The 14,931-nt window shown below is 36.3% G+C and overlaps 2 protein-coding genes across 3 annotated transcripts; one reads left to right on the top strand and one right to left on the bottom strand.

Annotated features, from left to right (window-relative positions):
- Window positions 1-365: 365 nt before the first annotated feature.
- LOC112559460 (leucine-rich repeat-containing protein 59-like) lies at window positions 366-8,531 on the bottom strand. The gene is made up of 7 exons (XM_025230742.1): window positions 8,373-8,531; window positions 7,347-7,406; window positions 6,012-6,275; window positions 4,462-4,534; window positions 3,624-3,770; window positions 2,331-2,378; window positions 366-1,964 (listed from the first exon to the last, which is right to left on the bottom strand). The coding sequence occupies exons 1-7, from the start codon at window positions 8,529-8,531 to the stop codon at window positions 1,627-1,629; spliced, it is 1,089 nt and encodes a 362-aa protein (XP_025086527.1). The 3' UTR covers window positions 366-1,626.
- Window positions 8,532-8,677: 146 nt separating this feature from the next.
- On the top strand, window positions 8,678-14,742 carry LOC112559461 (mitochondrial import inner membrane translocase subunit Tim16-like). 2 transcript variants are annotated; one of them, XM_025230744.1, is made up of 4 exons: window positions 8,678-8,756; window positions 12,405-12,578; window positions 13,051-13,173; window positions 13,445-14,742. In XM_025230744.1, exons 1-4 carry the CDS (start codon window positions 8,754-8,756, stop codon window positions 13,538-13,540), a joined length of 396 nt encoding a protein of 131 aa, XP_025086529.1. In that variant the 5' UTR covers window positions 8,678-8,753; the 3' UTR covers window positions 13,541-14,742. The 2 variants fall into 2 exon arrangements, with proteins under 2 accessions (XP_025086529.1, XP_025086528.1); XM_025230743.1 differs by having other exon boundaries at window positions 8,738-8,866.
- Window positions 14,743-14,931: the final 189 nt, after the last annotated feature.

Raw genomic sequence — 14,931 nt, forward strand, 5'->3', positions numbered from 1 at the left:
CATTTTGAATCGATTACACCATGAGATATTGTAAAGAGACATATATGTCCAATTCTGTTCAGGCCTGGGGTAGATATATTTGAACATCACTATAGTCCGATTTTGGTACCTGTAAATACATACCTGCGACAACGAGTCTTTTGGATGACAGTCCGGCTTTTCAAAATGTTGAGTAAACATGACCAGGTTATTGACCATTCGATGAAAATAAATGATGCACACCATAAATGCTTTATAACTGCAGTATTGTTCATTATTTGCAGGACATATACTCAATAAGAGAATTATATATGTAAAGCTTGATAACAAGAATTAAATCATTTTTAAAATGCATGTTATAACAAAACAAACAAAAATGAAGATACTCTTAAAAATTAAGGCTAGTTTATTATTTTCTGGATATAACATCTGATTGCACAAAACTGGAAGTTGAAGATCCGTCATATTAAGCACCACCTTAAAATACAGGCCATGTCATTTTCTAGAAAATTAATTTATAGTCAGTGTGTTTTAGCAAAGGTTGTATGGTACAGTAGATAACTTGAGTGGTGTCTGAACTGAGTGCTAGTTCGACGCCTGTGTAACTCCACAGAGGGTTGGGGAAGGTAGGGTAGCAGGGAGAGAAGATGGGCATTGCCCTCAAGTAAAGCTGGCCCCAAGAAAAGTGAGGTCTTTAACAACTTGCTCCCCAACTGACAAGAAAGAAAATCCTGGGATGAAATTTAACTACTTCTGCATGTCCAGTGCCCAAGTCCCAATATCTGCACAAAGCCTTTGCAACAACCACTGCTATCTTCAAATGTAAGCAGCATAGGATATGTAATTTGTCTGATGGTGGTAATAAGCAAGTGTCTAATGAAAAAGTTAAGAAAAGCATCACACAGCATTGTATGGGCACAGTAAACTTAGAAATCATGGAAGAAATCACAGTCGTTGAAATATGACAGTAAATTTGACCTTAAGATCAAAGATCTTTCACATGTTATTTCCATATGCAGCTGATGACTTGGTAAGCTAGCATTTCCCCACAAGCCTTTGTGGTAAGACTCCAATGCAACTAACTCATTCTTATTTACTAAGGATAAACAGTAAATAAGAAATAAGCTTCAAAACAAGCAAACAAGTCCTTCCATTTTTAAAAAGCATAAAGCTGCAAAACTGACTAAAGATTACGAACAACTGAAATGTTAATCAGAACATTTAAAGCATGCTTTTATCAATTCAGAATCATAGAAATATCTTTGTGAACTCTTTATTGTAGATATTTATACAGATATAAAGAGAAGACATCATACTATACTGACACGCTGGACCCTGAGTATGACTATTGTCTTCTCCATTCCAGAAATGAAGATGAAATGCTTTCATAACTATTGTTAACTGTGAGAATTACCTCTCGTTGTTCCTGGGAATTAAATTTCATGTACAAATGTTGTTACATGCAAACATTGAAATCATATAAAAAGATTAAAAATACAATGTTGCTGCATGAAATTAGTGAGTATATTGTTTCATTCAATGTTAACTTCAATCATTCTGCAGATGAGAACACATAACATGACATTCTCTCTTAACTTCCAAGCTATGTATGATCTCCACCAGTTTCACTATGGTCAGATGCCACTATTAGCTTGATGTCTCATCATTAGATGTGAAAAATTCCACCACTGATTTGAAGGCAGACTTTGCTGAAGCTGATAACAGCTCATAACCTTCAACCGACTTGGTAGCAGCCACTTCATACCACTCTGTAGATTTTTCCTCTGTGGTTTTGTACAGGGATTCAGTGCTCTGCAAAGTGACATATGCAGCCTCAAGCACTTGCGTCTCCACTGGGTTGTAATACTGAAGACAAAGCTGATCCTGAAGGCTGGATCTACAATGGAATACAATACCAACCACAAGGGCGACTAGAAGCATAAAGATGGAGAGGAGAACAGTGCAACAGGAACTGCTGCCAGGCCCTGGAGGTTGAGAAAATAATGGTTGCAATCTTAGTTTGGATAATGCTACCCCATTATATATGAATGTAAATTCTGAGATACCTTATACCATCAATTATATTTTTTTAAAAACCACATTTCTTGAAACATAATCAAGAGCGCACGTATTCATCATTCAATAAATCAAACACTTACTAATCAGCAGAAATACAAGTAGCTGTACACATACAATACTTTGTAAGCTCTTACTGTTGAGAAAACATTGTGATTAAAAGAAAACAAATCTTTAAAATAAAGTAAAAAATAGAATCTGCTGATAAATAGCAATGGATGAACAAAAACAATCCAACATATATTTTTAAATTCTGCTGCTATATAGACACTCACTTGAATCTTTTGGAATTTTCTTACTGGCAACATCAGGAGTTGAGTCATCTAAGAGCAAAAAAAATTGAAATCCAAAATTAATAATAAATATTATTATGATGTACTATGTAACAATGACAGTAATACTTATTTTTGTTTGTCTACCAGTCATATGTTTAAACACATTAATTATGTCAGACTAAACAGCTGCCAGGCTGTGAGCTTATTATATGAATGGCTTCCAATGTACTTCATGTATCAGTTTCTCCTATCTAGCAGTGGCATATGTAAACTATGGCAGGAATCGGGCCACCAATCCCCTACAAAAAAATAATAATAATGAAGGGAGAGAATAAAAACATAACTGAAACAAATGAGTCATTGCTCATCATCAGCATCTGACAAATGACAGGTGAGAACAGCCAATCAAGACCCTATATACTGGAAATAGGCTGAGTTCACAAGAAAAATGGTTCATACAACACACATTTTGTTACACTTGTAACCCTAACCCGATGTGACTTAATCTTTGAGTTTGGTGCCGTGAAGTGCAGGTAAATATGCAACTGTTCTCTTCTCCTGTGAGAATGGAGACTCCTCCCGCAGGCTTTGGGATTTTACCTATCACAGCTAGCCCAAGTTCTGATTGTGTAGCCCTTAGATTTCAAGCTGCCAGGCCCATCGAACGAACACATGCAACTAGTATTCTTCAATCACTCAGCTAGCCAGCACAGACAAGAGGAATACCACACTCCACCTGACCAGGGACTAGTTCTAACCCTGCCCACAGGTGGCAGAGTAGAGAAGAAAGACTAATTCTCTCCCTGAGTGACAAGGTCTCAAATGATTTAGGCCCTTGGTCACCCAAGGTTTGTTGTTAGGATAAACATAATCTGCTTTGATGGAATGGTGCAATCTACACTTTTTTACTCCTCACTTTTACTCCTGTGTGTTAAATGTCTGTATGTATGTATGCCTGCCCTTGTGAGCGAAGACAAATTTCTGTCCTGGGTCTCCTGGACAGATTTTTGATTTGATTTTGATGATTTCTCTCATCAGGCTCAATAATTGCAAAAAGGACCCTGTCCTCTCTATGTTCACACCTGTGCTGTCTGAAGCCTGCCACTGTCCATTGTGCTTGGTTCTTTCTGGCCACAAGGCCATCTGTCTTACAAATGGCTTCTGTAAAAGCCTGTACATAGGCCCTTTGAATTCCTTAAGTAATCTCTGGCTGTTGTTAGCTTAGACTTAAAGTTACCACATTATAATACTGTGCCTCAATTTTCGTTTGAAAGGTTCAAAACAACAGCTCACTCTTTTTCACTTTTTCTTCAGTATCTCTTGCTGTTTCGACTCTCTTAGCTTCAGCTTCACGCTTCCTTCTCTCTTTTTCTGCTTTCTTCTCTTCTCTTTTCTTCCTCGCCAGTGCTTCTTCACGTGCCTTTTTCTCTGCTTCTTTATCTTCAATGTATGAAAAAAAAATATAGAGCCCATACACATGTCCGCAACACACGCACACACATTTACATTACTATTTTAAAAAACCCCTTAAATTTTAAAGTGATACAGGTTAAATATCTGGGTATATCTTTGTGTCCAATGGTATAAGTGATGAAGTATGATGCAATGTAATGGAATATTTCCTAGTCATATAAATGTCTTAGACAGCCAAAAGGCAGAAGCATTAAAAGAATTATTATTCTACTCTATTATTAGGCTATATGCTTTTTTTAATTGTATGTTTTAAAAAATTAATGTTAACAAAAATAGTAAAAGTTCTAAATCTGTCAACCCATTTTTTTTGTTTTGCTTATTTCTACAATTTGGGTCTATGCTCCTGACTTTATATATTTCACCAACACAAAAACTATCCAAAGTATGAAAATTAACCTGTTTTTCTTAATATTTAACTGTTGCTCTTAGTAACAGCGCTGATTCTACTATCTGGATTTGTAACACTTGTAATCTCTTTCACATACTCTATTTTCTAATAAACATATTACTTCCAAAAACTGTTATGTTTCTTTTTAGGGATAGTATGGTGTTCTGGATGCATCTCAGTCAAAATACTCCGAACTTTTTTGCAACTAATGGCACAATTGTGCTGACATCAAGTAATGGCACAACTGTGCTGATATCAAGTTCAACTGACCTTTCTGTTGCTGCAGTTTTTTCTGTCTCTTTTTTTCCAGCTCTTCACTAAGATCCTTCATGAAAAGAAGAATCTGAAAAGAGGAAGCCACAGATTTAGTTGTCGCTGGCTCATTTCATTTGGTTGGTACAATATTTTATTCTGAAACAAAAAATAACAGCTTGAATACATACCTGTCTCTTATAATGGAAGATTTAAGTGCAGTACATTTGTAAGTAAATACATTGGAAGAAAAAAGAACATGTAAATAAAAAAAATGAAAAATGCAAGAAAAAGCATTCACTATTGATGAATGGAATGTGGCAATATGAAGAAGGAGAAAATCCATCAAACATCAGCTATGAGAAATTTAAAGGAAAAAATAGACTTTTAACCAGTTTTTCTGTACATGATGTAGTTAACAAATGTATAGTGGGTTTTTAATCAAGACAGAATTTTTCAACACATTCTGACTGGATCATCTTTCTTTCCAGATGTAAAACTAAAGACATGCATGGGAAATACAACTGACACGGCACCTGTTTAGTATGTATGACAAATATGGCTTCCTCAAAACTAGTTTGAAGGCCAAGTACTTTAGATCAAGTAAATATATATTACTGTAAATGATCAGTTCACCACCTACAGACTCAGTTTTCAGATGACTTCAACTTTTTGATGGAAAATAATTATATAACTATACATAACTATCCCTTTTATTATACTGCATGCAAAAAATTTAATTTTTAAAAATGACCATTTTCAAATTTTTATCTGAAACTACTCAACATGCACACACCACCAACACACACATCATATACATCCAAACAAAAGGGAATCCGTCGGATACATAAGGTTGTAAATTTTTTTACCATCAGGTGCATTTGATTGTCATATTTACTAAGAACTAGTTAAATACCTGTTTATTTTTAACCATCTATATCTTCAAGAATTGAAAAAAGTTTAAGGGAAAGAACTCTTTGAAAAACTAATTAAGCTTTTGAATTCAGTTCTTTCCCTTATGCAATTAATTGTTTTAAAGTTAAAAAAAAATTACAGGTGTCCATTTGCAAATGATTAAATTTGCCCTACTAAAATAAGTGTGTCAACCCAAGGATGTACATGGATGCTTGCATCTGAAAAGTTCTGGGAATTCAGGAGAAAATAAAGTTGCAGCACATGGTAAAAAAGAGAGATAAGGAGTTTAACTTAACATCCAAAGAAAACAGGATCAAGTGAATGCAGAAATATTAGTAACTCAAACTAGACAAAACATTGTTTTTACTCTTTACTTTGGAGACCCAGAAGATCAAGTGAGAAAAACCATTTCGGCAACATTCACATTGGTCAGCAAAAAAGCAATAAGCAGAAGAATAAACTGGATACATGTAAAAAATACACTCATTTCCTCTGAGTTAACAGTCTGGATTGTGTATATGGCTGGTCTTTAAACTGGCTGAATTGGCAACAAGCAGGTTGCAGAATCTTAATTTACTTTGCTGGTCACTATATTTGACCATGGAGGCAAGAACAATGTTGAGTATGAATCTGCAACAGTCTTCTGAACTTACCCTCTGAGCACAAATTCTGCATTGCTTCTCATCCAAGCAATCACCAGCATTTTTTTTCAGCTGAGGCTCCAAAGGGTTGTCCTTCAGATCCAGCCATTTGAGCTTTTGCAGGCGATGGAATGATTCTGGCAATGATACCAGTTGATTTCCCAACAGATCCAAATGCTGCAAGTTTTCCAACTGCCCAAAGTCCCTTGGCAATTCAGTGAGTCTGTTCTTGCTCAAGTCAATCTTTACCAGGTGCACCAATGAGCAGAAACTGTCCTTGAAACACACAAACATATATGGAAACATATATAATACAGAAATGAGGCTGTGCCTGACAGCCTGAGTTGCTTTGTTCTTCAGAGATTTTTCTCCTTTCTTCTGCCATGTCTTTGCTTATTCCTTTCCACATATTTCTTTTAGTTACAAGTTGTATTTGTTTCTCTTAAACTTTCATTTACAACCATTTTTACTGCTTATAATTGCCTTGCTTTCTGTTTCTGCGGATTTTACTGCAATGGCTATGTTCTCCACCATTACTTTAGATCTAACTCTTACTGCTCGTTTTCTATTTTCTAAAACTTAGCCTCACTTTAGATTCTCCTCTAGTATCTATTATTGCGTTTGTCTTGCTTTATATTTTTGAAATCTCTCTGAATTTTATTTTTATAATAGTTCTCGATTTTTCCAAATCTCCTTTCACCAACTTGCGCTACATGACTGTGCAGTTTGTCTATATGAGTTTATCTATCTCTCCCTTTCCATATCCACCACCTACCCACTATTGAATCTTTTAAACGTGCACTGAAAATGAACCTCTTCTGTAAATATTACTTCTAACACCCTTTCCCATAACGCTAGTCCTTTTTCCCACCCTTCGTTTTGCAATATCATGTTACTCTATGGTCTTGTTCTTGTTATTTGGTTCCTCTTTGTATTTTCTGTATTTGATTTTATTCTCTGTTAGTATAGTTGTTTGTTCTTTTATAGTTCATGTGTTATTTGGTTTTCTGTCTCTTGTATGCATTCTTGTTCTTAAATGCTAAGAGCATGCTCCTTAGGAGTTCGAGCATGCACTTTACAAATTTTGTATTTATTATTATTAAGTACATTCACAGACATACACAAGGCACACCATTATATGTACATGATGAGCTAAAAATGAAGTAAATACTTGGAATTACAGAAGAGATTTTATGATGGAGGCAAAGTGAAAAATCATCCAGACTCAAAAGACATCTGGATTAATGCATAGTAGAATAAGACTTTGACTTTGCTTGAGAGATGATTATAAATTGTTTTAAAAGAGAAGGTACAAGACATAAAACAGGCAAGACATGTAATACTTACTGGTAAAGAACTCAACAGATTGCAAGAGAGGTCAAGTTGTGTTGCTTTAGGAATGGATGCCTAAAACAGAATAAGCAACAGGATCTTTAGTAAAAAATAGTGTCAGTTTTCAATAAACTTATTACATGATAATCAACTATAAAATGTGTACAGAACTTTCCCAAGTTACAACACTAAGGTTATTAAAATACATTAAACAAGCATCTAAATATGCACTAAATGCAGCCATCATCATGACATAACAAATATCACCAATGTCAAATATGCCCACAGCTAACATGGTTCAGTTATGCTACTAGTTATACTTTTAGCCTTGAGAACAAAGTAAAGTTTGTAGTTCTTATCTTAAGAACAATTAAGATTTGTTACTACATGTAACTTAAATTTAGGGAAGGATTATCTAAGAATCTCATCCTGAGACCAACTCAGGTATGTAAAAATGTTCTTTATGTCAGACCAATTAAAAGTTCTAAAATGATGTGCATTTTTTAAAACTAATTTATCTAAATAGGTTTAAGGGCTAAAATTGTATAAAATTAGAAATGTGAAACTGGCCCCAGAACACTGCTTCCTGTAAAGCTATTCCTGATAGAGATTTCTTTTTTCAAAGTTTGATGTGACAAACACAGTACAGTCAAACATTGTACATGTGCCACACTAATCTCAGTTAAACACCCCCTAAAATCCTTCGACTCTGGTCACAACAAAATATTATTGCTTAAATCTGTTTAAAACAAACCCCAAGGACTTTGGGCATGGACGTAGATAGGATCTACGTTCATGCTTTGGGGCAATCGATGTGGCAGATGTCACGTTTAAGATACCTAAACAAATGCATCTTCCCGGCGACTTAATAAAATAAAGATTCTTTGTTAAACTTTATGAAAATACTCGTTATATCCTAATTATCTAGAAGTGAAATCAAGCTAAAGCAAACAGATCTAAGCATCTTATTTACTACCTGCCACATCTGGGTGTGTCTAAACATAAACGCTTTCGCTATCCCATTGATTCAAGTGACCTTACCAGTTCTTTTACTGGGACCACTTCTAAATTGCTCAGACTAAGATCCAGCTCATTTCCTTCAAGTTTGTCTTTAAGGCTTTCTTTTGGCATGATTAAACTGAATGCGTTAGTCTTGCAAGTAACACGTAAGCTGTAGAATTTTCGATTTGCCAGGCGCATCTGAAAGAACAAATTTTGAAAAAAACATAAATACTGAATAATAACTGAAGAGCTTTCTATTATAGTCTAATATGATATAAAATATAATATTTTTATGTAAGAAATAATTATTTTATTTGGTAATTATGTAAAACATTTTCTCTCTTGCCGGTTAACTATTTTTATGTCTTCCGGTCTAGAGCTCGCCATGTGAAGCAATCGGGAGGAACAGTTACAGGAGAAATGGTTAGTACTTAGAAAGTGAACGTTTTGAGGAATGGCATTTTGTTTGCAGATACACGATTTTATAACTATTACTGCAATTGATTAGGCTTGATTCAGCCATGTCACTTGCCGTAAGTATTGCTCACATTATATATAAAATTAAAACATCGACTGGGTGTCCTTCAAAGCTTCGCAACAGTCATTGGAATTTATACCAAATATAGCTTTCGATTCTTTCCTGTTCTCCTCTGGGCAAAAAACGTGGTTTCTTAGAACTTTTTCTCTCAGAAAAGTTTTGTCACTACTCCACAGATTAGAATATGCAAACTTTTAACATGATACTAAGTAGACTATAAGTAAAAAGAGAGACAGCCAGCGGTTCCCCTTCACTTGAAACGATCGGCGGCATCCTTCCTTTCCAGCAGTCTATAGAATTGTTTGGGGGGAGAGGGAGGCAGTCATTTCGCCTCCCAACAAAAGTAGATTCGTCCCAGCTAGTCCATATCATCCTAAGCCCAAAAGACGAATCGATCACCGATGAAACAAGTTAAAATGTGCTATGTAACTCCACGTGATTGTTATCGTTAATTTATAGTCATTCTGTATTTGCTGTAAACCAGCGGTTCTCAACCTGTGGGTCGCGACCCCCTGGGGGGTCGCGACGTGCCTACAAGGGGGTCGCGAAGGTGGTCATTTTTTTAAAAAGTTTCTTATACTGGTATTAGTGAAATTAGTTTACATTGTGTAACCGAGTGGTGAGGGCGATCAAACTCCAAATCTCTTCTCCCTATTCAAGTACACTGTCTCGGCAATGCAGTGACTTCTCACTTCCAAAACTCAAACACAATCCCCTCTCAACAATTAAGCCTCCAATCTCCTCCTCTCGCCTTTTGCCCTCTCTCTTCCCCAATCTCTCATCGCTGACTCCCCTCTCCCTCTCCAGTCACACCTCTCTTTTTTTTTAAACATCTAAAAGGCAGGCATTCAGGAAACGTCCATCATTCACACCCTTTCATTCGCACGTGCTCAGTCCTAGTACTCTATAGGTCCCTGACAGAAGGCCATGACCAGACAAGGGAAGGTTACAAACAACTGACAAGATGAATGCTTTCGTCCGAAACATTTTGTTGTGGACGCAGAAGATACTCCAAGAAAATATTTTTGATGTTTCCGTGCTTGTGTAAGTGCAAGGCTGACAACTTGAATCTTGATCAGGTGAAGAATGTAATTATTGCCCATCTAAGCGGACTGCAAGAAAGGTTTCAGCATTATTTCGCTGAAATTGATGTGACTAAATACGATTGGATTCGTAATCCATTTCTGGCTGATCCTAGCACAAGCGGGTTGTCCACGCAAGAAGAAGAGCAGCTCATCGACCTTTCGAGTGACCAATCCCTGAAAATGGTCTTCCAAACAACACCAGTGCCAACATTCTGGATTAGCATCAACGGTGAATATCCTCTCCTTTCTGAGAAAGCAATGAAAGTTCTTCTGCCATTTTCAACTTCATATATGTGTGAGCAAGGATTTTCAGCATTGGCAGCACTGAAGTCTCAATGCAGAAATCGTGTGGACGCAGAGGCTGAGCTGCGAATAGCAGTGGGTACGAACATCGCACACAGGTTCGCTTCTCTATGCAACAGCAAGCAGGCTCAACCTTCTCATTAATCAAAGTGAGTGTCCAATAAAATAATATTTATTAGCACCAGAATTTGCTTTAGTAAAATTTCATTAACAGTTATACTTCTTGCAGATACGAACTTTGTTCTTCCGTTGTTGATTTCCTCGACGCGGCGTTCGAGGTTAGCTAAGGCTCTCCCCCCCCCGCTCTTCCACCGACCTAGCTGGCTAAGGGGGTCGCGGACGTACCGGTGTTCGTCAGGGGGGTCGTCACATGTAAAAGGTTGAGAACCGCTGCTGTAAACCGTCCCAGGCTCTAAAGACTGGTCTGGACGATCGAGGTGACGGATGTACTCTGGCCACTTGATGCTGGCTGTCAATGTAGTTCACAGTCAAGCCTTTGTTTTGACAATCATATGGGGGTCGCGGCTAGTCCAGGACGAAAATCTTTCATGTCATCACAAACACAGGTTAAATAACAACCCAAATAGCGACCTTTCAACAATGAACCTCCAACTAAGGAATAATTAGACCAGTCTTTTGAGCTGGGGAAGGTTTACAAAACAGCATGGCTGTAAATGAATAATAATAATATGAATTTAAATAGCACATTTTCAACATTTTTTAAAGCAGTTTTCACAACTGACGATAGTGGTGTACGTGAACTACTGTAATGTGATGTGCTTCACTATCAGGCTAAACAACTACCCAATCACCAACTTCTCTGCGTATAATAATAAGTCAAAGTACAAGTTCACAATACAATGATGTTTGAATAATGTAAGGCTCTTTTGGTAATATTTGACATTAATAGCTACTTATTTTATTGGTGATCGATTCATCTTTTGGGCTTGGGATGGTTTGACTTTTCTATCTTGGAACGAAATGGACTTAGCTGAGACAAATTGACTTTTGCTGTAGGAGGAAATGACTTAAGGCCGGATTTGGTTAGGTGAACAGACATCACCATGATACCCTGGTGACCTGTTATTAAAGCTAAATTCTTCTCTTCTTGTTCCTAATCGCCCCTAGTGCAGAAAAGGGCTGCAAAAACCTGAGGGCTTTCGCCAGCATGTGCCATAGGCTCTTTCAATGAGGGATCTTCTCGTCCAGGCTCTCATTGTGCTTGTGTTGTATTTGCGGTTTCTGTAGCATGTTTTTTTATATATACACAGGATGGGAATGATAGCCCCACGCCCCACCCTTCTTCATCTGGGCTTGGGACTAGCAGGTCACCTGGGTTTTCCAGGCGAAGTTAAATAGAATATATTTATTTTAGAAAACAACAGGAACACAGGCTGCATGATTTTAAGTACCCAGCCCATGACTCATCAGCGTAGTGTAAAAGCAAACCAGCCATCTGTGTCACAGAATTAAACTCCATCTAAGGGTCTGTGTTGCAAAATTAAAAAAATGTACAAAAAGAAATGATAGGAGTACTTTAAGCTTGATAATTTCTTAACATATGAGCGCTTGAGAATTGACTTTGTGTAAGGCTTAAATGGAGGGGACTTTTAGCAAAATTTTTGCATTCATCAGGACAGAATATCAGATTTTAGTTACCATATTTATTGTATAACTCATATATACATTTGAACATAGTTCTGTTTAAATGTCTGAAGTGCTTCTAATGTGAAAGACAGATTGGTTTACCCCTAACTAAAGGAGCCTTATAGAGGGGGAGAAACCTATGGGGACCATGAAAGGGAGATAATTGAAGATGGCTGAGCTATGTGGAAATTTTGCCTCATAAGTAATAAGCAAAGTTCAGACATGTCAGGCTTAATGGCTGATTTTCTACCTTAGGATGGAAGAAAAATAACTTGCCCTGGGGAAGGGAGTTAAGGAGCGCACGTTGTATTCTGTCATTGCTGATCAACTTTATTTGACAGTTTATTCTTTTGCACATGTATGCATAAAGAATTAACCCTGCATGCAGGTGTGTGCACACAGATAAACCTAGTAAAAAGAAAAGAGGTAATTAGAGTAGAGATGGAGGGAAGACTCATATACTGATACGTTTATAAATTATGCTTTTTTTTTTTTCAGGCCAAATATCTGGTACAAATTATTGTAGCAGGTTCACAAGTGATTGGGCGAGCATTTGTGCGAGCTTTGAGACAGGAATTTCAGGCCAGCCAACAAGCAGCACAAGGAGCAGGTGGCGGTAGACAGGGTGCAAGACGGGCGGCAGCAGACACAATTACTGGCATGTCACTTCAGGTAATCTTAATTAGTTTTACTTTATTTCTTATTTATAATATAGTTTATGACTAGCTTTGTGCAGCTACTGTATGATAGCCTATGTGGTTTATATGAGGTATGGTTATTTCTGATTGAAAACAAGATTTTTGTCATTGCTGATATGGGTGCGAGTCTCAGAATCAGATTTCTTGAAGTTTAAAAAGCATTAAAAAATAAAAAGGTTAGTTAAATCTTCTCTTTGTACCTGCTTAAAAACAACCAAACAGCCATAAAATCCAAAAAGATTGAAAGTCTATGTTAATAGTAGTTATTGTTTATTTTCTTTTTGAAAATCCTTTTTCATTGCTAAAAAGATAAAGATTTCAAGAAAGTTGTTTATAATATGGTGATCACTTATTTCCTTATGCTTTAAGAGATGCTTATTCATTTTTTGTTTGGTACTGAGGACTTACATCTTCACTTTTTGTTTTCTTTATTTCTTTCACATCAGGAAGCTATGCAGATTTTAAACTTAAGAAGTGTTGATGACCTTGAGGCTCTCCAGAAAAATTACGAACACTTGTTCTCACTAAATGATAAAGCTAAAGGAGGATCCTTTTACCTGCAATCAAAGGTACGTGTAGCTAACTGAAAATATTGTTTCTCTGCTGCCATTTTGCCATTTTATACAATTATATAGTGAAATTACCTATCATTCTTATGCACTTCTGAACTTTCACAAATGGATTATTGGTAATCTTCCTATTTGAAGATCATAGCTGTTAATTTAGATTTTTTAAAAACATTTTGAAAGGAATGTTTTTGATATTAGCCAACATGTCAATAAACCAACAGCTGGTGAAAAGGGACCTTTGTAAAAAATGATCTTGTTTTGTTCGTTTTAGATTTTCAGAGCAAAGGAACGAATTGAGGCAGAATTAAAGGGGAAAATGGAAGAAGCCAAAAGATCCCAGTCCAAGCAGAACAGTAATGAAACATGATCTTTGTGTGGGAGATGTGACATCTCCCAAGTGAAAAGGCAAAAGAAAGACAATATTCTTTATAGCAGTTGCTACTAGAGATAAAACAGACTTTTAAAAGACCCATTGTGATCTACTTTTGTTGCACAAGAGGGTAAAAGTTCTGTTATTTTCAGAATATGTTAATAAATACCTGAAGAATGAAGATAGCTCTTGGCATATTGGTACAAATAAAAAAATTCAAAGTATACTTTCTCAACAATACATTACCTCTGTATAAATAATTTATTACGCAATCACGTGTTGGAAAACCAATTTGATCGTTGATAAGGCAGTGTCCTTCATCTTTTTTCAGAGACTTCGCTAAAAATAACTTAAAATTTTGACTTCAGTAGACAAGAAAATAAGGTGGTGTTATAATATGTTTTATTGACCAAGGATGAGAAAATTTTTTTTGTGACACCAGCTTTATTGCGTTGATCAGTTGTTAGGCAATTATTATATAGACTAGTGTGGTCCTTGTGGCACCTGTTTACATAATAGGTGATTAGCCATGATACTGCCTTCATTGCTGAATGCATTTAACCTCAATTCCCCCTCCCCATTCCACTTGCTATGAAAGCAAAAGAAGCAAGATTCAAGAATAAGCATATGGTAAGTATTTTTGCATAGTGGAAAAATAACTTTTTTTAATAAGGTAGGGCAAGAATATTCTTTGTAGTTCCTCTTTTATGCTTTTCAGGTTTTACACTTTTCCAGCAGTAAGGAATAGCAATCATATTGCAAATGTCATGTTTTCTGGTTTGGATTCCATAAGGGCCTGTTGGGCACAGCAAGAGATTCAGTGATATATGCTGTGTTAAAAATATATATAAATATTTGTGGATGGGGACTTTTTAGATCTGTTTATAGAGGTGGTTTCTTTCTGTGGTCATAGCTGCATACAGCAGCCATGTGTACCTGTATCTACGCAAGAGTGTACTTGTTGAGGAATCAAATTAATTTACACAATTCAGTGTTGGTTGTGCATGGTGCAGGCTAATAGGCTGTATAAATGCTGAATTCTCCCAGACTGATCTAGATTGTTTGATTGTAAAGTGGCATAATCTAAAGAATTAAAAAAAGGATTGTATGGCATCTGTTTTGCATTGAAATACATGTCTTGGGCTTGTTTTTCTAAAATGGATTAGCAGTATGAATGAGAATAAACTTGTTTGGAAGGCTGATGAAGGTCTCGGGCAGAATTTTTTAGTCTGCAGGATTGTCATTTGCACTATACTAAATTAACATGCATTTTATTGCGAGGAGAAAGGCTAGATGTATTTAAGTAGGTCAAATTGGTAGTTCTTCCTGAGATGTATACATATATTTTCACTATATCAACTTTAGTTACACAAAGCATTCTAGAGCTG

This window comes from Pomacea canaliculata, linkage group LG3, assembly GCF_003073045.1.
Source record: "Pomacea canaliculata isolate SZHN2017 linkage group LG3, ASM307304v1, whole genome shotgun sequence".
Taxonomy (NCBI): domain Eukaryota; kingdom Metazoa; phylum Mollusca; class Gastropoda; order Architaenioglossa; family Ampullariidae; genus Pomacea; species Pomacea canaliculata.